This window comes from Sarcophilus harrisii, chromosome 2, assembly GCF_902635505.1.
Source record: "Sarcophilus harrisii chromosome 2, mSarHar1.11, whole genome shotgun sequence".
In the NCBI taxonomy this organism is placed as follows: Eukaryota; Metazoa; Chordata; class Mammalia; order Dasyuromorphia; family Dasyuridae; genus Sarcophilus; species Sarcophilus harrisii.
The window spans coordinates 395,005,769-395,019,542 of record NC_045427.1 but is presented as its reverse complement, the minus strand read 5'-3'; the positions used below and the strand labels follow the sequence as shown (position 1 = coordinate 395,019,542).

Genomic DNA, 13,774 nt, shown 5'->3' with positions numbered 1-13,774 from the left:
TTAAGGTTTAAATCTCCCTCCCCCGTAGTCCCTTTATATCTCTACCCACCCATTCCAGCTCCTACCCAGGTAACAGCCACTCTCACCCTTGATAGTCCCACTGATGTATATACTTAAGGCAAAATTAGTTAGAAATCCTGACGAAAACGCAGCGGCTTTTAAAATTGCTTCTCCCTTTTCTGTATTTTCCTGCTATAAATAACCCTGAAAAGCAGTCCAGGCGCGTCACGTGGTGAAATGCCAAGACCCCAAAGCTCCTATTTCTAAGGGTATGAAGGAAAAGGAAAAGAAAGATCTATCCTGCTAAAAGGAAAAAGAAAGAAATCGATCTTTTAACCCTGCTCCTAGAAACTATCATTCCACTCCCCCCCTTCCTTTTTGCATGAGAAATCTAGTCGGTCTCCCAGCGTCCCTACTCCTTGCTTCTTCCCTCCCTCGTTTCCACTCCCTTCTTTCCTCCCTCCCTTCTCTCTCCTCCACCCTTATCCTACACCCTAGGTACCCCTTGTTCGCCAGGTAGGGGAATGATATTTACAGAAGGGGGGGATGTTGAAACTCTCTTCCCGCCCTCCTGCAACACCTTCCCCCTTCCTTCTCTGTCAAGGCATATGTAGGCACTGCACTCCCTGGCTTCTAGATTCCCTTACCCTCCCTTTTCATTCTCCCTACAATAGCTCTTCCCTCTGTTCCCAATTTTGTTCTGCAAATTTAGAGAAAGAGAGAGAGAGAGAGAGAGAGAGAGAGAGAGAGAGAGAGAGAGAGAGAGAACCCACAGCCTCATAGACAAACTGAAAAACCGTCTTATCCCGTAACTCCCAAAACTACCAGACATTGTAGTTTATATTACCCTAATCCGAGGGCAACAATCAAAATTTACTCTTGATGTTCCAGTGATGTGAGTTTAAAAAAAAAATTGTGTGTATGTATATATATACATATATATGTGTGTATGTATGTATGTATGTATGTATATGATACATTTCCTTCTTCCCCTTTAATTCTTTTTTTTAACAAGGAAATTTGCTCTATCTCCAGCAGCCACCGCTGCTCCTTTGATGTTTTGGTACGCCGTGCGCATGCGCCTCACATTAGAATTACTGCACTGGCCAGAATAAGTTGGATCTCTTCTTCTCTTCAGTAAAACCCTAAATCACACCAAAAACTATAGGGATGTGGAGAGTCCGGAAAAAGGGTTACTTTGGGATTTGGACATTTCTTTTAATAATAGCAGTGGTCTGTGCACAGAGGTAAGTGATCCTTTTTTTCTTCTTCACTTTGAATCACTGTCTGTGCCAGTTAATAGGAATGTGTAGTGTGAAGCTGATCTTGAGAAAGCTGTGCTTGGTAGCTTATCTATTTTCTTTTATTGTTTTTTTTAGTGCCAATGATCCTAGCAATATGTCACTGGTTAAAGAGACGGTGGATAGACTGCTGAAAGGCTATGACATTCGTCTGAGGCCAGATTTTGGAGGTAATTCAGTTGTCTTGAAAATAATATATTTTAGCTATTATTCCCAAACCCTTTCTGCAGTTTTGCTTTTGCTCTTTCTCAATATCGCTATTTTATTTTATTGTTGTTTTTGGTTGCTTGCTGTTTGCTGTTACTATATGTTCAGTTTGGTCTAAAGTTCCTTGATTTCCTCAGCACAGGACTGCCTTGATGTGATCCTTGAATACTATTTAATTTTTGTAACTGGTCACTGTCTTTTTTTCCCCCCTTACCTGATTTCATACCCTAATCTCATTGGCATTATTACTTACATATTAACATGTAGGTGTTATAAGTTTGGTTTGTTTGGGTCCAAAGTATAAATATATCTTGGGATATAGTAAGCATTCCTGAGGGCAAGATGTGCTGACAAATGATTAGAAGATGGTATTTAACCCCTTATGCCTGCCTACTTTTGAGGAGTTTTACTTGCCCATTTTTTTAGGCATTAATGTTTCTATTTTTTGTTCTTAAAGCTTGACTTATTGCTTTTAGTGCCCTCCCCAACCTTCACTCCCAGCCTAGTGAACATTCCCTTCCTCCTCCCACCCCCCAAAGAGGAAAAATCTCTCTAGCCATCATCTGGTACCTAAAAGAAAGATGCAAACTCAGCATTGCTTCTGCCTTGTTTGGGACAGAAATAGTTAAAACTTGCTTGGAGGGGAAGAGGGAAGAGGGGGAAAGAAAGAGGAGGAGAAAGAAGTGGTGATGATGGTGATATTCAAGGCAATATGTAAACCAACTGGTTAAGACAGCTTGTATATGTGTGTATTCATATCCTGGTGTGATCACACGTGTAGACATATCTGGGACCTGTCACCCAATCCTAACACGTGTATGTATGTTATATAAAGCATTCCTAGAGGGAAGCCCCCAAGGTTCAGGCAACTGAAGAATCTTCACTGTTGCAAATTAACATGGAGGACTCAGAGATAGAGATTTGGGGGTTGGGAAGGGAAAAGAGGGAGAGGATTGTGCTGAGACCATGGAGCAAAGAGATAACTTTGTAAGAATGAATTAAGTTCTTAAGAGATCATAATGCTTGCCATCTTCTTGGTTTTCAGGTCCTCCTGTGGCTGTGGGCATGAATATAGACATAGCTAGCATAGATATGGTATCAGAAGTCAATATGGTGAGTATTTAGTTTTGTCTATCTTCTTTCTCTGTCTGGAAGCCTCGGATGCTACTGATTGTCTGGGGGTGGTGAAAGAGATGGGGGTCTGCTGTGGGGGAAACGAAAGAAAGTCACATTTCTCTGTGCAATGCTTAGGTGCAGGAGATGAAAACTCCCAGATAAGAGTTCGTTCTCTCTTTCACCAAATCTCCCTCCCCCCTCCCCGCTCCTAGACGAAGCTTCGTTTAAAGCTACATTAGACAATTGTTATAAAGGAAAATGAAAATACACACACAGAAAACCTATGCACAGTCACCCATACAAAACGCTATGTTGTTCTTCAGTGGCTTGACTACCTGAGGTTCAGGGAAAGATGGTCTCAAAGTCTCTGTTGGCATTGGGAGGGAGGAGGTGGCATTTAACAAAAATAAACCACAAACCTAACAGTGCAGCAAATCTTTGAATTCCTCGGAATCCTGATGCTCTTAGAACACAGAATGCTTTTTGGTGCCATTTCCTCCTACTTTGATTTCATGCGATACCTGCACTGCTACTTCTGTACACAACCCTCCCCCATAACCATCAACACTGAGTACCCTAGTGTCAGAGGCAAGCGCTGAAGTATATGCCTTCTCTATTTATTTCTGCATCATGACTCACCTCCGAAGCTTGTAGATTTATTGAATGTCGTACTATTTAGTACGTACCCCTTCAGACATACAGGAAGCTCCCATTGAAAGCCTTGACAGTCTGGACCCAGGGATCCATATAAGGATTTTTTTGCTTCGTGCAAGAGTGCCCCCTGCTGTCCACGATGGGACGCTGCTGGCATATATTATAAATAACATTGTCCCAGATCTAAGATGTAGAGGAAGGGGGAAGGGAGAGAAAGGTTTGATTTACACATGTGGCTCCTCACTTTGGAAAGTCTCAGGTATCGAAGCCACATTTAATTGCTGGATGGTTGAATTAGTCCCATTCCCAAAAGTTTTCCCAGCAAATGAGTTTCGTGATATAGAAAGAGGGATTTAGGAAACAAAGTAGTGGTGACTGAAAGAATATGTGATACTTGTTTCCAAACTGGTTTGGCCACATAAATAGTAGAAACACTTGGAATGTTTACATAATTAATTTAGAAATATCGATCAGTTGAGCTAAAGCTTTGGCATCAGACAGTTTTCTACCTCTAAGAAAATAACAAAAATAGCTAGCATTTATATAGAATTTTATGTTTTAACACATATTATATAAAACTTCTTATGAACTCAAAATACAGTAAATCACCTCTTCCTCAAGCAAGAAATCAAGCAAGCAGGAAGGAAACTGGGGAGAGGGAAGAGACAGAAGAAGCAGGAAACATCCAGAATTTATTTCAAATATTGTATTACAATTCTAAGTGATGCTGATAAGCAAAATGCCTGCTGAATCATGAAAGGAAAATGGAATGGTCACTGCAGTTGTTAAAATGTGTCATTAACTATATGTTAATTCTATTAAAAGTGGTAATCCTTATATGCCATCTCTCAACTAAATATACCATTTGCTTTAACAGAGTACTGAGTTCCTCAGACATTCTGGAGTTAGCTGAATGTGGGCAGAAAAGTCACATTTCCTTAGGGATCAGAATTTATTTCCTATGGGAATACTTTAGTTTAAAAAAATTCTACTAAAATTTCACTGCACAAATCAAAACTTTTCCAGTGTGGGTGTTCCTTCAGGCTAAACAACTTTAAGTCAAACTATTAGAGATCATGATTATTCTGGGGAAATGAAATGAGAGAGGGTGGGGTGTCTGGGTGTATATGTGTGTGTATGCATGTGAAGGGATGCATATGTATGTATACATGTATGAAATGTATATACACATACATATCTTCATACACACATACATCCATAGGTCTAAAGCCAGAGAAGTGTTTTGGGCCTAAGTTTGTTTGTTTTGTTTTGTTTTGTTTTTCAGTTTTGCCTGCCCCTTACAACACTGTAGCAAAGCCCAGATAGTTCTTTGAATTATTTTTTCATGAAATTAAAATTTAAAATTACAAAAAAACATGAGTGAACTAAATTTAGACAACAATAAGGAGCTATGAGAGAACCTTAAAGAAAATACACTGGCTTTAATTTAGATTATAGAGCAAATTTTAAATTTTAATTTATTTTCTTAATTATATATTCAACTACCTGGGAAATTTATGCTGGCCAAAGATATAGAATATCACAAAGATATTCTAGCCAAAATATCCAGTCAACTAAGGTGAGGTGTCATTTCTTGACCTATTTAGTGTGACTAAAAAATCACAAGGTTTAAAGGTGTTAGAATAAATATCAGCTTGTAAATGGGACAATATTTAGTATTTTTTAAAAAGTGTCAGGTTAGTGGTTTTTCTTATTTTGCAATTAACATTAAACCTACTGTCAAATAGAAATTAGCATTTAATTTTAATTAGTAAATTTAGTGGCCAGAAGTTGACTACTACATTCAAAGATTATCTTTAGTTGTTGTTGTTCGGTTGTATCTGACTTTTTATGACTTTTCTTGGCAGAGATACTGGAATGGCTTGCTAATTCCTTCTCAAACTCATTTCATAAATGAGGAAGTGAGGCAAATAGGGATAAATGACTTGCTCAGTTACACAGCTAGTAGGTATCTGAAGCCAGATTTGAACTTAGGAAGGTGAATCTTTCTGAGTCCAGACATAGCCATATATCCACCAAATAATCAATTTTGGAGTGTTTATTAATTACAAAGCAATCAAATAGTAATCTTTCCCATCCTGCTCTGACTCAAGGAGTTTTTGAAATGAGAAGAGAGAATTTTTCTTGAATTGGGAAAGTATTTGTGTCATTTTTTTCTGAATCTAAAGTGTTTTTTGGATCACATTATTTGATTAATTTTTCAAATAATGCCTCAGTAGTTCCTCAAGAAAGATCTTCAAAATAGAGCTGGTAGATACTATCCTTTCAATGCTGTAACTTTAATTTACTGTACTTGTCTCCTTGTGTATCATCTTAAATTGAAAATCATGATTAAAAAATCTTATTTTTTTCTTGAATCATCTGTTGGATAAAATAAGAAATTATGTGTTCTAAAATATGGCAGAAAAGGCCCTGAATTAAGGATATTAGAAACCCAGCTTCTACTTATGGATTACTAACAATTCATTGGATAAATCAGATTTCCCTTATGGCCCTCTGTTTTCTCATCTGCTGTGCTGGACAAAATTCTCATGATCCCTCCTCGGATTAAATAGTCTGTAGTTCTAAAAGTGTTAGATATTTATTGATCAGTAATTATCTTTGGTGTTTATATTATAGAAGTCTCTGTCTATCCTGAGAACTGAGGATAAATTTAAGGGAAGAGGCCAATTTTTTAAATGACTGACAAAGATGCTCACTTTAGAAGGTGCTTATGCTATTAGTGTCTCAGCCAAGTGACAGTCTAATGGAGGATTTTTTTTTTTTGAAGAATATTGTGCTAGTCTCAATACCTTCCAGTGTGAATACTTGGCTTTGAAGTAAGACATTTTTGGATAGCTTGGTTAAATTAGCAATGTTCATTTTGACTCCTTTGAGGAAAAGTTCATTTCACAATCACAATTGGCTAGAAGGATTAAGGACTGAAGTGACATCTGTTTTACATCTGCAATGATTTAAAGTTGATTCTTCTTCATCTTGAAACAAACAAACAACAACAACAACAAAACTTCTAAACAAAATGAAACCAATTTATACTTTTAATGAAAGATTTCTAATAAAAAAGCAAAATAATTACCATTTTTACTGAACTACAAGAAAAGGAAAAAAAAAACCTTTTATTTCTGGGAAAAGTAAGAGAAATCATTTAGTACAGATTCAGGGTTTGTGATGTTATCAAAGAGAATGCATGCATGTATTAATCATTCTTAAAGTATAATATTTCTAAGGTTATTCATAAGGGATGAATTTGGCTGTGTGAACAAAGAACTTTAACATATGTTAGTTAAGATAGGTCAGATTGAGTGATCCAACAGTGGTAGCCAGAATCAAAAAAGATTGCAGAATTCTAGTGTAGGTATTATACATAGCCATTTTCTTTCTCTCCTTCAGGAAAGTATTTGAACAAAAGGCTGGACTGAGGCTGTTGGCATTCTAAGGAGAATTATCATATAGAAAGGTCCATTCTTTAGAAAAAAATTGCACAAGGATTTATTGCACCACCTGTATAGTCCTATTTTGTTTTTGTTATATAACCTACCTATAAGGTATTTTACTATGAGTCAGGGGAACAAAGAAAGGCAACCCTCCACCATTATTATTATTATTATCATTTATAGTAATAGTAGTAGTTGTTGTTGTTGTCTGGCCAAAGACCTGAGGTTCCATAGAATTTCATATTTGGAAGAATTTAAAGACCATTTAGTCCAATCCATACATGAATAAAAATCCCTTCTACAACTTTCTCAATAAATGGTTATCCAACTTTTCATTGAAAAGTTTAGATAATGGGGATTAGTGAATATTTTGCTATAGTGGGTAGCGTTAGGTCTGGAGTATGGAAAGGCTCAGTTCAATTCCTACCTTAGACAAAGTTGCTATATAACTTTGGGCAAGTCACTTAACCTCTGACTTCCTTAGTTTCCTCATCTGTGTAACAGATTTAATAAATAGCACCTACTTCCCAGGGTTTTTGTGAGTAATGTTAGCTAAGATTTGTAGGCCCTCTTATTGTTACTTATTAATTACCCCCAATAACTTGCTCAAGTTTGCTTGAAATGCAAAAAAAAAAAAAAGACTATAAAGTTTCATAAGATACAACAAAGCTGCAAAACTAGAGAAAGATAACTGGACCTTTATTCTAGGATTCTGAATTTTAGAAGCTATTTACTAATAGCATTTCCAACTCTTTACTAAATAGGAATTAGCACCTAGTTAACATGACTATTTAGTTAAAATAGAAAATTACTGGGTGACACACAACTTTTTGGAGGATGACCTCAGGTCTGGCCTGAAGCCTTTCTATTTACTCCCCACTTCAATAATACACTCATTTATCCATGAGTATTTGCCCACTAGGGGCCTACACCATCCCAAAATTTTTGTATTCTTCCAACAGAATGGTTAAAGGGCTTTGGCCTATTTCCATGAAGATTTGTTTCAAAATACAAGGTCTCTTCTTCTCCCTGCTTAACTAATTTTTAAAGAAAGTAATTTGAGAAAGCCTTATTTGTTCCAGGTACCAGAATTCCTAGTTATGGCTCTGAGAGGTAATGATGCAAATCAGAGTGATAATGGCAAAACAAATGTTGTTATAAATAATACATAAAGATCAAAACAGTAATTTTCTACTCTTTTTCTACTGCTAGAAGAGTGTTTAAAACTGACAATCTAAATTATCACCAATTTTTTTTTTTACAACACTGTTTAACCAACACACAGACACGTACACACACACACACACACATACACACACACACTACATACAATAAACACTAGCACTAGCATCATTGCAGAAGAGTCTGAGAGAGTTTTGTTCAATATTACCTTGTTTCTAAGTATCAAGATACTTCAAAAGGGAAAATATTTCATTTCTATGGGTATTTCCTCTTTCATTATTGCAACATCTTTCATCTTTTGAATTGCCATATCTGAAAGGTTCATTGCTTGGTAGTCAATTTCTTCCCTTATCATCTTTACTAGAAGAAATCCGCTTACTCAAAGCCTAATTTGAGTGTTACTTTCTGCTGAATGAAAGATCCTCTGATCTATTTTCCAGATCTTATATACTCTTATACTCTTAATATTCATCCTTCTTAATCTTCTACAATATATGACCCTATTATCAATCCTGCACTTCAAAATATTCTCCTCTCTCTCTCTCTTCCTTCCCCTTTCCCTTTCCCTCTCTTTTTCCTTCTCCTTCCATCCTTGCCCCTCCTTCCCTTTCCTTTCTTCCCTCCCTCCCCTTTCTTCTCTCCCTCTCTCCTTCTTTCTCTCTCCCTTTCTCTTTCTCCCTCTCTGTCTCTGTTTCTCAGTCTCTCTCGGTCTCTCTATCTCTCTCTGTCTCTTTCTGTCTCTCTCTTTCTCTCTCTCTCTTTCTCCCTCCTTTCTCTCCTCTGTCTCTCTTGTGATGCTGTTTCTTTTTTCTTCACTTACCCGACTGTTTACTCTTCAGTCTCATCTGATGGAATATCATTTATATACCATCCCCTTTCTACAGATGAAACTTAAGAATCAATTCTGGATTATTTTTTCTTTTCTGTCTCTGTACTTTCACTGTGACACCATCAACTTCCATAGGTTTAATTATTATCTCTATGCAGATAATTCTTAGAGCTGTATATCTAGCTAACATCTCTGTCTTTTAAATTCTAGACTCACATCATCAACATTGGATATTTCCTCTTGGATTTCTTATAGACATCTAAAAGTCATTATGTACCAACTTTTTTTCCATTTAGAATATCACCCACTCTTTCAGTTTTTACCATTTCTTTCAAGGACACCATCATACTTCTGATTGTTTAGGTTACAACCTCAGGGTCAGCCTCATTTGCTCTTTCATTTACCTCTGTGTACCAAATCAGTTGACAAGTTTTGTCAACTTTTTTTCTTTATATCTCTTGCATTTACTCTCTTCTCTCTATTCATATACTACCACCCAGTAACTCAAATATAGTAAGTAGATTCTCTCTCTAATCCATACTCGACTCAAATTACCAAAATAATTTTCCTGAAGCATAAGTCTGACAAATTATTCTTCTGTTCAGTAAAGTATAGTAGCTTATTACCTGTATTATCAATCTCTGACATTTAAAATCCTTCACTATCCATCTTTTATTTAAAGTCCTTCAACTTTATCTTTTAAATTTTAATATAAATTACTGCACTTTACATACACATTATACAATCAAACCAAACTGGGTCTTCTGCAATCTTTCATCTCTGTACTTTTGTGTAGTTTGTCTATGCCAAAAATATATTTCTTTATTCATTTGCATGTTAGAATTTGTAATTTCCTTTAAATCTCAACTCAAAAAGATTATGAAGCCTTTGATTTTATGATTTTGTGGATTTCAATTATCCATATGTTCCCTGGATCTACTTTAGGGTATATATATATATATATATATATATATATATATATATTTTTTAATTTGAAAATGGGATCAGGGACAAAGAAGTCTTGTTAAGCAAAACTTCAGCTATTCAGATTTGTGTTTTGTTTTTATCCAGGCTTTCCTTTGGGCATTATAGCCTGTGCAGCTATAGATAGCGACTCATACAAATTTCTTTCAGTTGTTCTACATTTCTGCTCAAGCCCAACTGTCTCTATGAAACCTTCCTTAATTATTCCATTCAACAGTGATATTGCTTACTTTTATCTTAATTCCTATAGAAATTATTGTCCCAAATTCTAATTTGAAATACCACATGATATAGTAGAAATGTATTGCATATGAAGTCTAGGTTTGATTCTTGTCTATACTACTTACTCCCCTTTGACTTTATGGCAACTCTAGGTCTCAGTTTCTTTACATTGAAAGGATTGAAATAAATAACTTTAGATGTCTCTTTCAGTCTTAACTCCATGGTCTTATGATTTTATATCAATCATATTCTGACTTGAATTATTAGATTTAATTTTAAGCATGATCTTCACTCTTCAGAAATAATAAGAGAAGTAAGTAGCTTATACTTTTTTGTTTCTCCATATCACCAATATTTGGTGGAGATTTTTAAAAAATCACTTTTAATTGATCAGTACTGAATGTCATAGTCAAGTTGCAAAAGAAATTTGCTTATTTCAATGTATTTGTGTTTAAAAAATTATGGATAGATATAGATTCTAATTGACTTCAATCATGGACAATTATTCTTTTCTCAGTTACCTCATGGGTTTCTTTGGCTGCCGATTTACTTCTACTTTTGTGTTCAGGTTTATTAGCACTTTTTACTCTTGATCACATTTCCTCTTTTTTCTTTCCCCTTTTAAAACTTTATTTTCTTTTTAGGTCAAACTTAATTTTTTAATTATATAAATTCATTTTTTACTCTTATGGTTTTCTTATCAGCTTACAAAATTAAAACTATTTAAAAAGTTGTGGAATGATAAAGGAATTGTAAAGGCCATTGAGAAAAGAGAATATATAAATCTGCTATTTCCTCAGTTGTTCTCAGTTTCATTGTGCCTCCCATAGTGTCAGCATCTCTCCTACTTAGTGTGATCCTTTAATCTCCTCTTCCTACAGTCTATTCATTATACATGAGATGATAGACTTAATGAGAAAAACAACTTTATATAGAATTGGTTAACTAGAACGTCTGCAGTATTTCTTATTTTGTGCCCTCTTTTGTCTCATGGTAAAGTAGGAAGAAGAAAAGTTATGGATTGGAATGATTACCCTTTAATACAATCACACATATTGGTAAAGTCCTTTGAAGCATATTATCTAATTTATCTTCATTTTTTCTAGTGTCTAGATCTTTGCTTGTTTTTACTTTCATATATTTGAATAGAACTTCTGTTTCCTTCTCAATAAGTTAAGTGAACACTGTGAAAAAATAAATTTTCCTTTTTTCCCCCAAAATTAACCTTTTATCATGTATTCTTTTAAAGATGTCCTACTTATTTTCAAACTATAATTGTTTAATGGTACTTTATGGATAACTCAAAGCCTCTGAAAAAGTAATTTTAATTATGCAATACTGACTTTAGTCTCTCTGCCGCTTCTTCTGAAGCATCATCTGTTGAGTTTGGATGTAATATTTTACATTTCATTCATCAAATTTTTAATGCAAATAAATCAATATTTACCATGTGTTTTAACATTGTGTTAGGCACCATGAGTAATATGTAACATTGTGTTAGGCACCAAAGTAATATGAAGTCACAATTCTACCATTTAATATTTTGCTATTTCCAAAGGATAATATATGCATATAGCATATAATATACATTTGTGTGTGTTTAATTAGTGAGCTAATTATATAAAAGATGAAGTGAGAAGTAGCATAAGGTACAGAAAAAATGCAATAGTTTAGAAGAAATAAATCTTAATGTGAAGTAAAGGTTGTCAGAAAAGGGTTTCATGAAAAAAAGTAGGCCCTGAATCATCAATAGAATATAAGAGAGACCATATCAAGCAATTAGTATTGCATGAGCAAAGAGCTGGAAGGAGGAAAGTAGAAGTTATGTTTGGAGAACAATGAAAACACTATGGTTAAAGCAAAAAATTCTGTTGTGGAAGATAGAGGTAAGAACTAGATGTATTAGTATAGGGAACTCTGAGATGAAGAAGTTTCCTTTAACAAGATAGGTCCACATCTTCCTTGTCAAAGTGACTTTCCAGAGATTCATGGTTATTCTGTGACAGAGATGGATCTTCAGCTTAAATATTCCTTACTTTAAAGCATAGCACAAAAATTAATGAGAAATTAGTTTGTGTAAAGTTTTGAAAGCCAAATCAAAGAATTTGGACTGCATTCGGTATTCTAGGAGTCCATTTAAAGTTGAGAAATAGGGCAAAGGTACTGATTTAGGTGGATTGGACTTGGTAGAATGGACATGTCAGCCTAAGTGTCTTTTATTATTAGAATAAATTTATTGATGATGGGCCTTATGTGCAACACCATGCTACATGGTGCAAAACCTATGAAGTAAAATACTTGCTTGTCACTTGACCAGTTTATAACCAGACAATATATGTTTAAGTTCCTCCTCTTTAAACTCCTAATTTTATAGGTAAGGAAAATAAGGACCTGGAAAAGTAAATTACTTTCCCAAAGTCATACAACTAAAATATGTCCTAAATTGGTTATGAACATGAATGTTCTGATTCCAGAGCCAATATTCTTACAAAATATATAGAATATATACAAAATCAATACATTTGGGCACAGGGGATAGAGCACTGGCCCTGAAGTCAGGAAGACCTGAGTTCAAATCTGATCTCAGACACATAATACTTCCTTAGCTGTGTGAACCTAGGCAAGCCACTTAACTTCAATTGCCTCAGGGAAAAAAAAAATCAATGCAATTCAGGATGCCCCAAGAGTCTGAATAGAATTTCAAACTATTAAACATTTGATAGCTTAAAATTCCAGTAATATCACTTAATTTATCAAAGTTTAAAACTTCATGAAAACATCTGGAATCCCATGTAATTTTTAATTTTTTTTAATATTTCAATTTGTTTTATTTATTTAATATTTTTTCCCAGTTATATTCAAAACTTTTTTTCTTTTCATTTGTTAAGATTTTTTGAGATCTAAGTTCTCTCCCTTATCTTCACTCACAATTATGAAGCCACATGTGAAATTATGTAGCTCGAAATAGCACTTGAGTTGTGAAGGAAAATATAAATCTCTCATTCTAATAAAAATAAAAATCCTCAAGAAAAATTAATTTAAAAATAAGGAGAAATTAATAGAGAATTTTTCAATCTATATTCAGACTTGATCAGTTCCTTCTCTGGGTATTGATAGCATTTTTCAGCATAAATCCTTCAGAGTAGGTGTAGATGATTGTGCTACTGAGAATAACAAAATCATATACAGCTAGTCATAACAGAATATTATGACTTCCTGTAAAGGAAGTTCATGGAAGACTTGCTATCCTGAGAACAATAATATTCAATTAGAGAAACTTGGTTCATTTTTTTTTTTTTACAATTACTTTGCTAATTATATTCCCCCATTTATTATCTCTCTCCTTTAATCTATCCCTCCTCAAAAGTGTTTTGCTACTAAGCATTCCTCCCTCAGTATGCCCTTTCTTTTACCATTCTTCCCCCTTCCCATATCTCATTTCCTTCCCATTTTTCTCCAGAGTTAGATAGATTCCTATACTCCTATTTAGTATGTATATTATTTCCTATTTTGAGCCAATTCTGATGAAAGTAAGGTTCAATCACCCTCTCTTCCTCTTCTTGCCCTCCATTGTAAAAGCTTTTTCTTGCCTCTTTTTTTATAGCAGATAATTTGCACCATTCAACTTCTCCCTTTCTCTTTGTCCCAGTATATTCCTTTCTTACCCCTTAATTTTATCATTAAAAAAGATATTATCCCTTCACATTCAACTTATATCTGTGCCCTCTGTTTATATATACCCCTAACTACCACAATAACGAAAACATTCTAATGAGTTAAAAATATCATTCTCCCATGTAGGAATGTATACAGATAACTATTAA

The 13,774-nt window shown here is 34.7% G+C and overlaps 1 protein-coding gene across 3 annotated transcripts in view; it reads left to right on the top strand.

Annotated features, from left to right (window-relative positions):
• Positions 1-749: 749 nt before the first annotated feature.
• GABRB2 (gamma-aminobutyric acid type A receptor subunit beta2) overlaps positions 750-13,774 on the top strand; it is a 247,228-nt gene continuing 234,203 nt past the window's right edge. For 2 of the 3 annotated variants that reach the window (XM_003756790.2, XM_003756791.1), the window contains exons 1-3: positions 1,171-1,247; positions 1,380-1,471; positions 2,554-2,621. In XM_003756790.2, coding sequence (XP_003756838.1) covers positions 1,171-1,247; positions 1,380-1,471; positions 2,554-2,621 — 237 coding nt within the window. Of the gene's footprint in view, positions 896-1,035; positions 1,248-1,379; positions 1,472-2,553; positions 2,622-13,774 lie in introns of those variants that run through there. The other variant, XM_031953631.1, reaches the window with a different exon arrangement.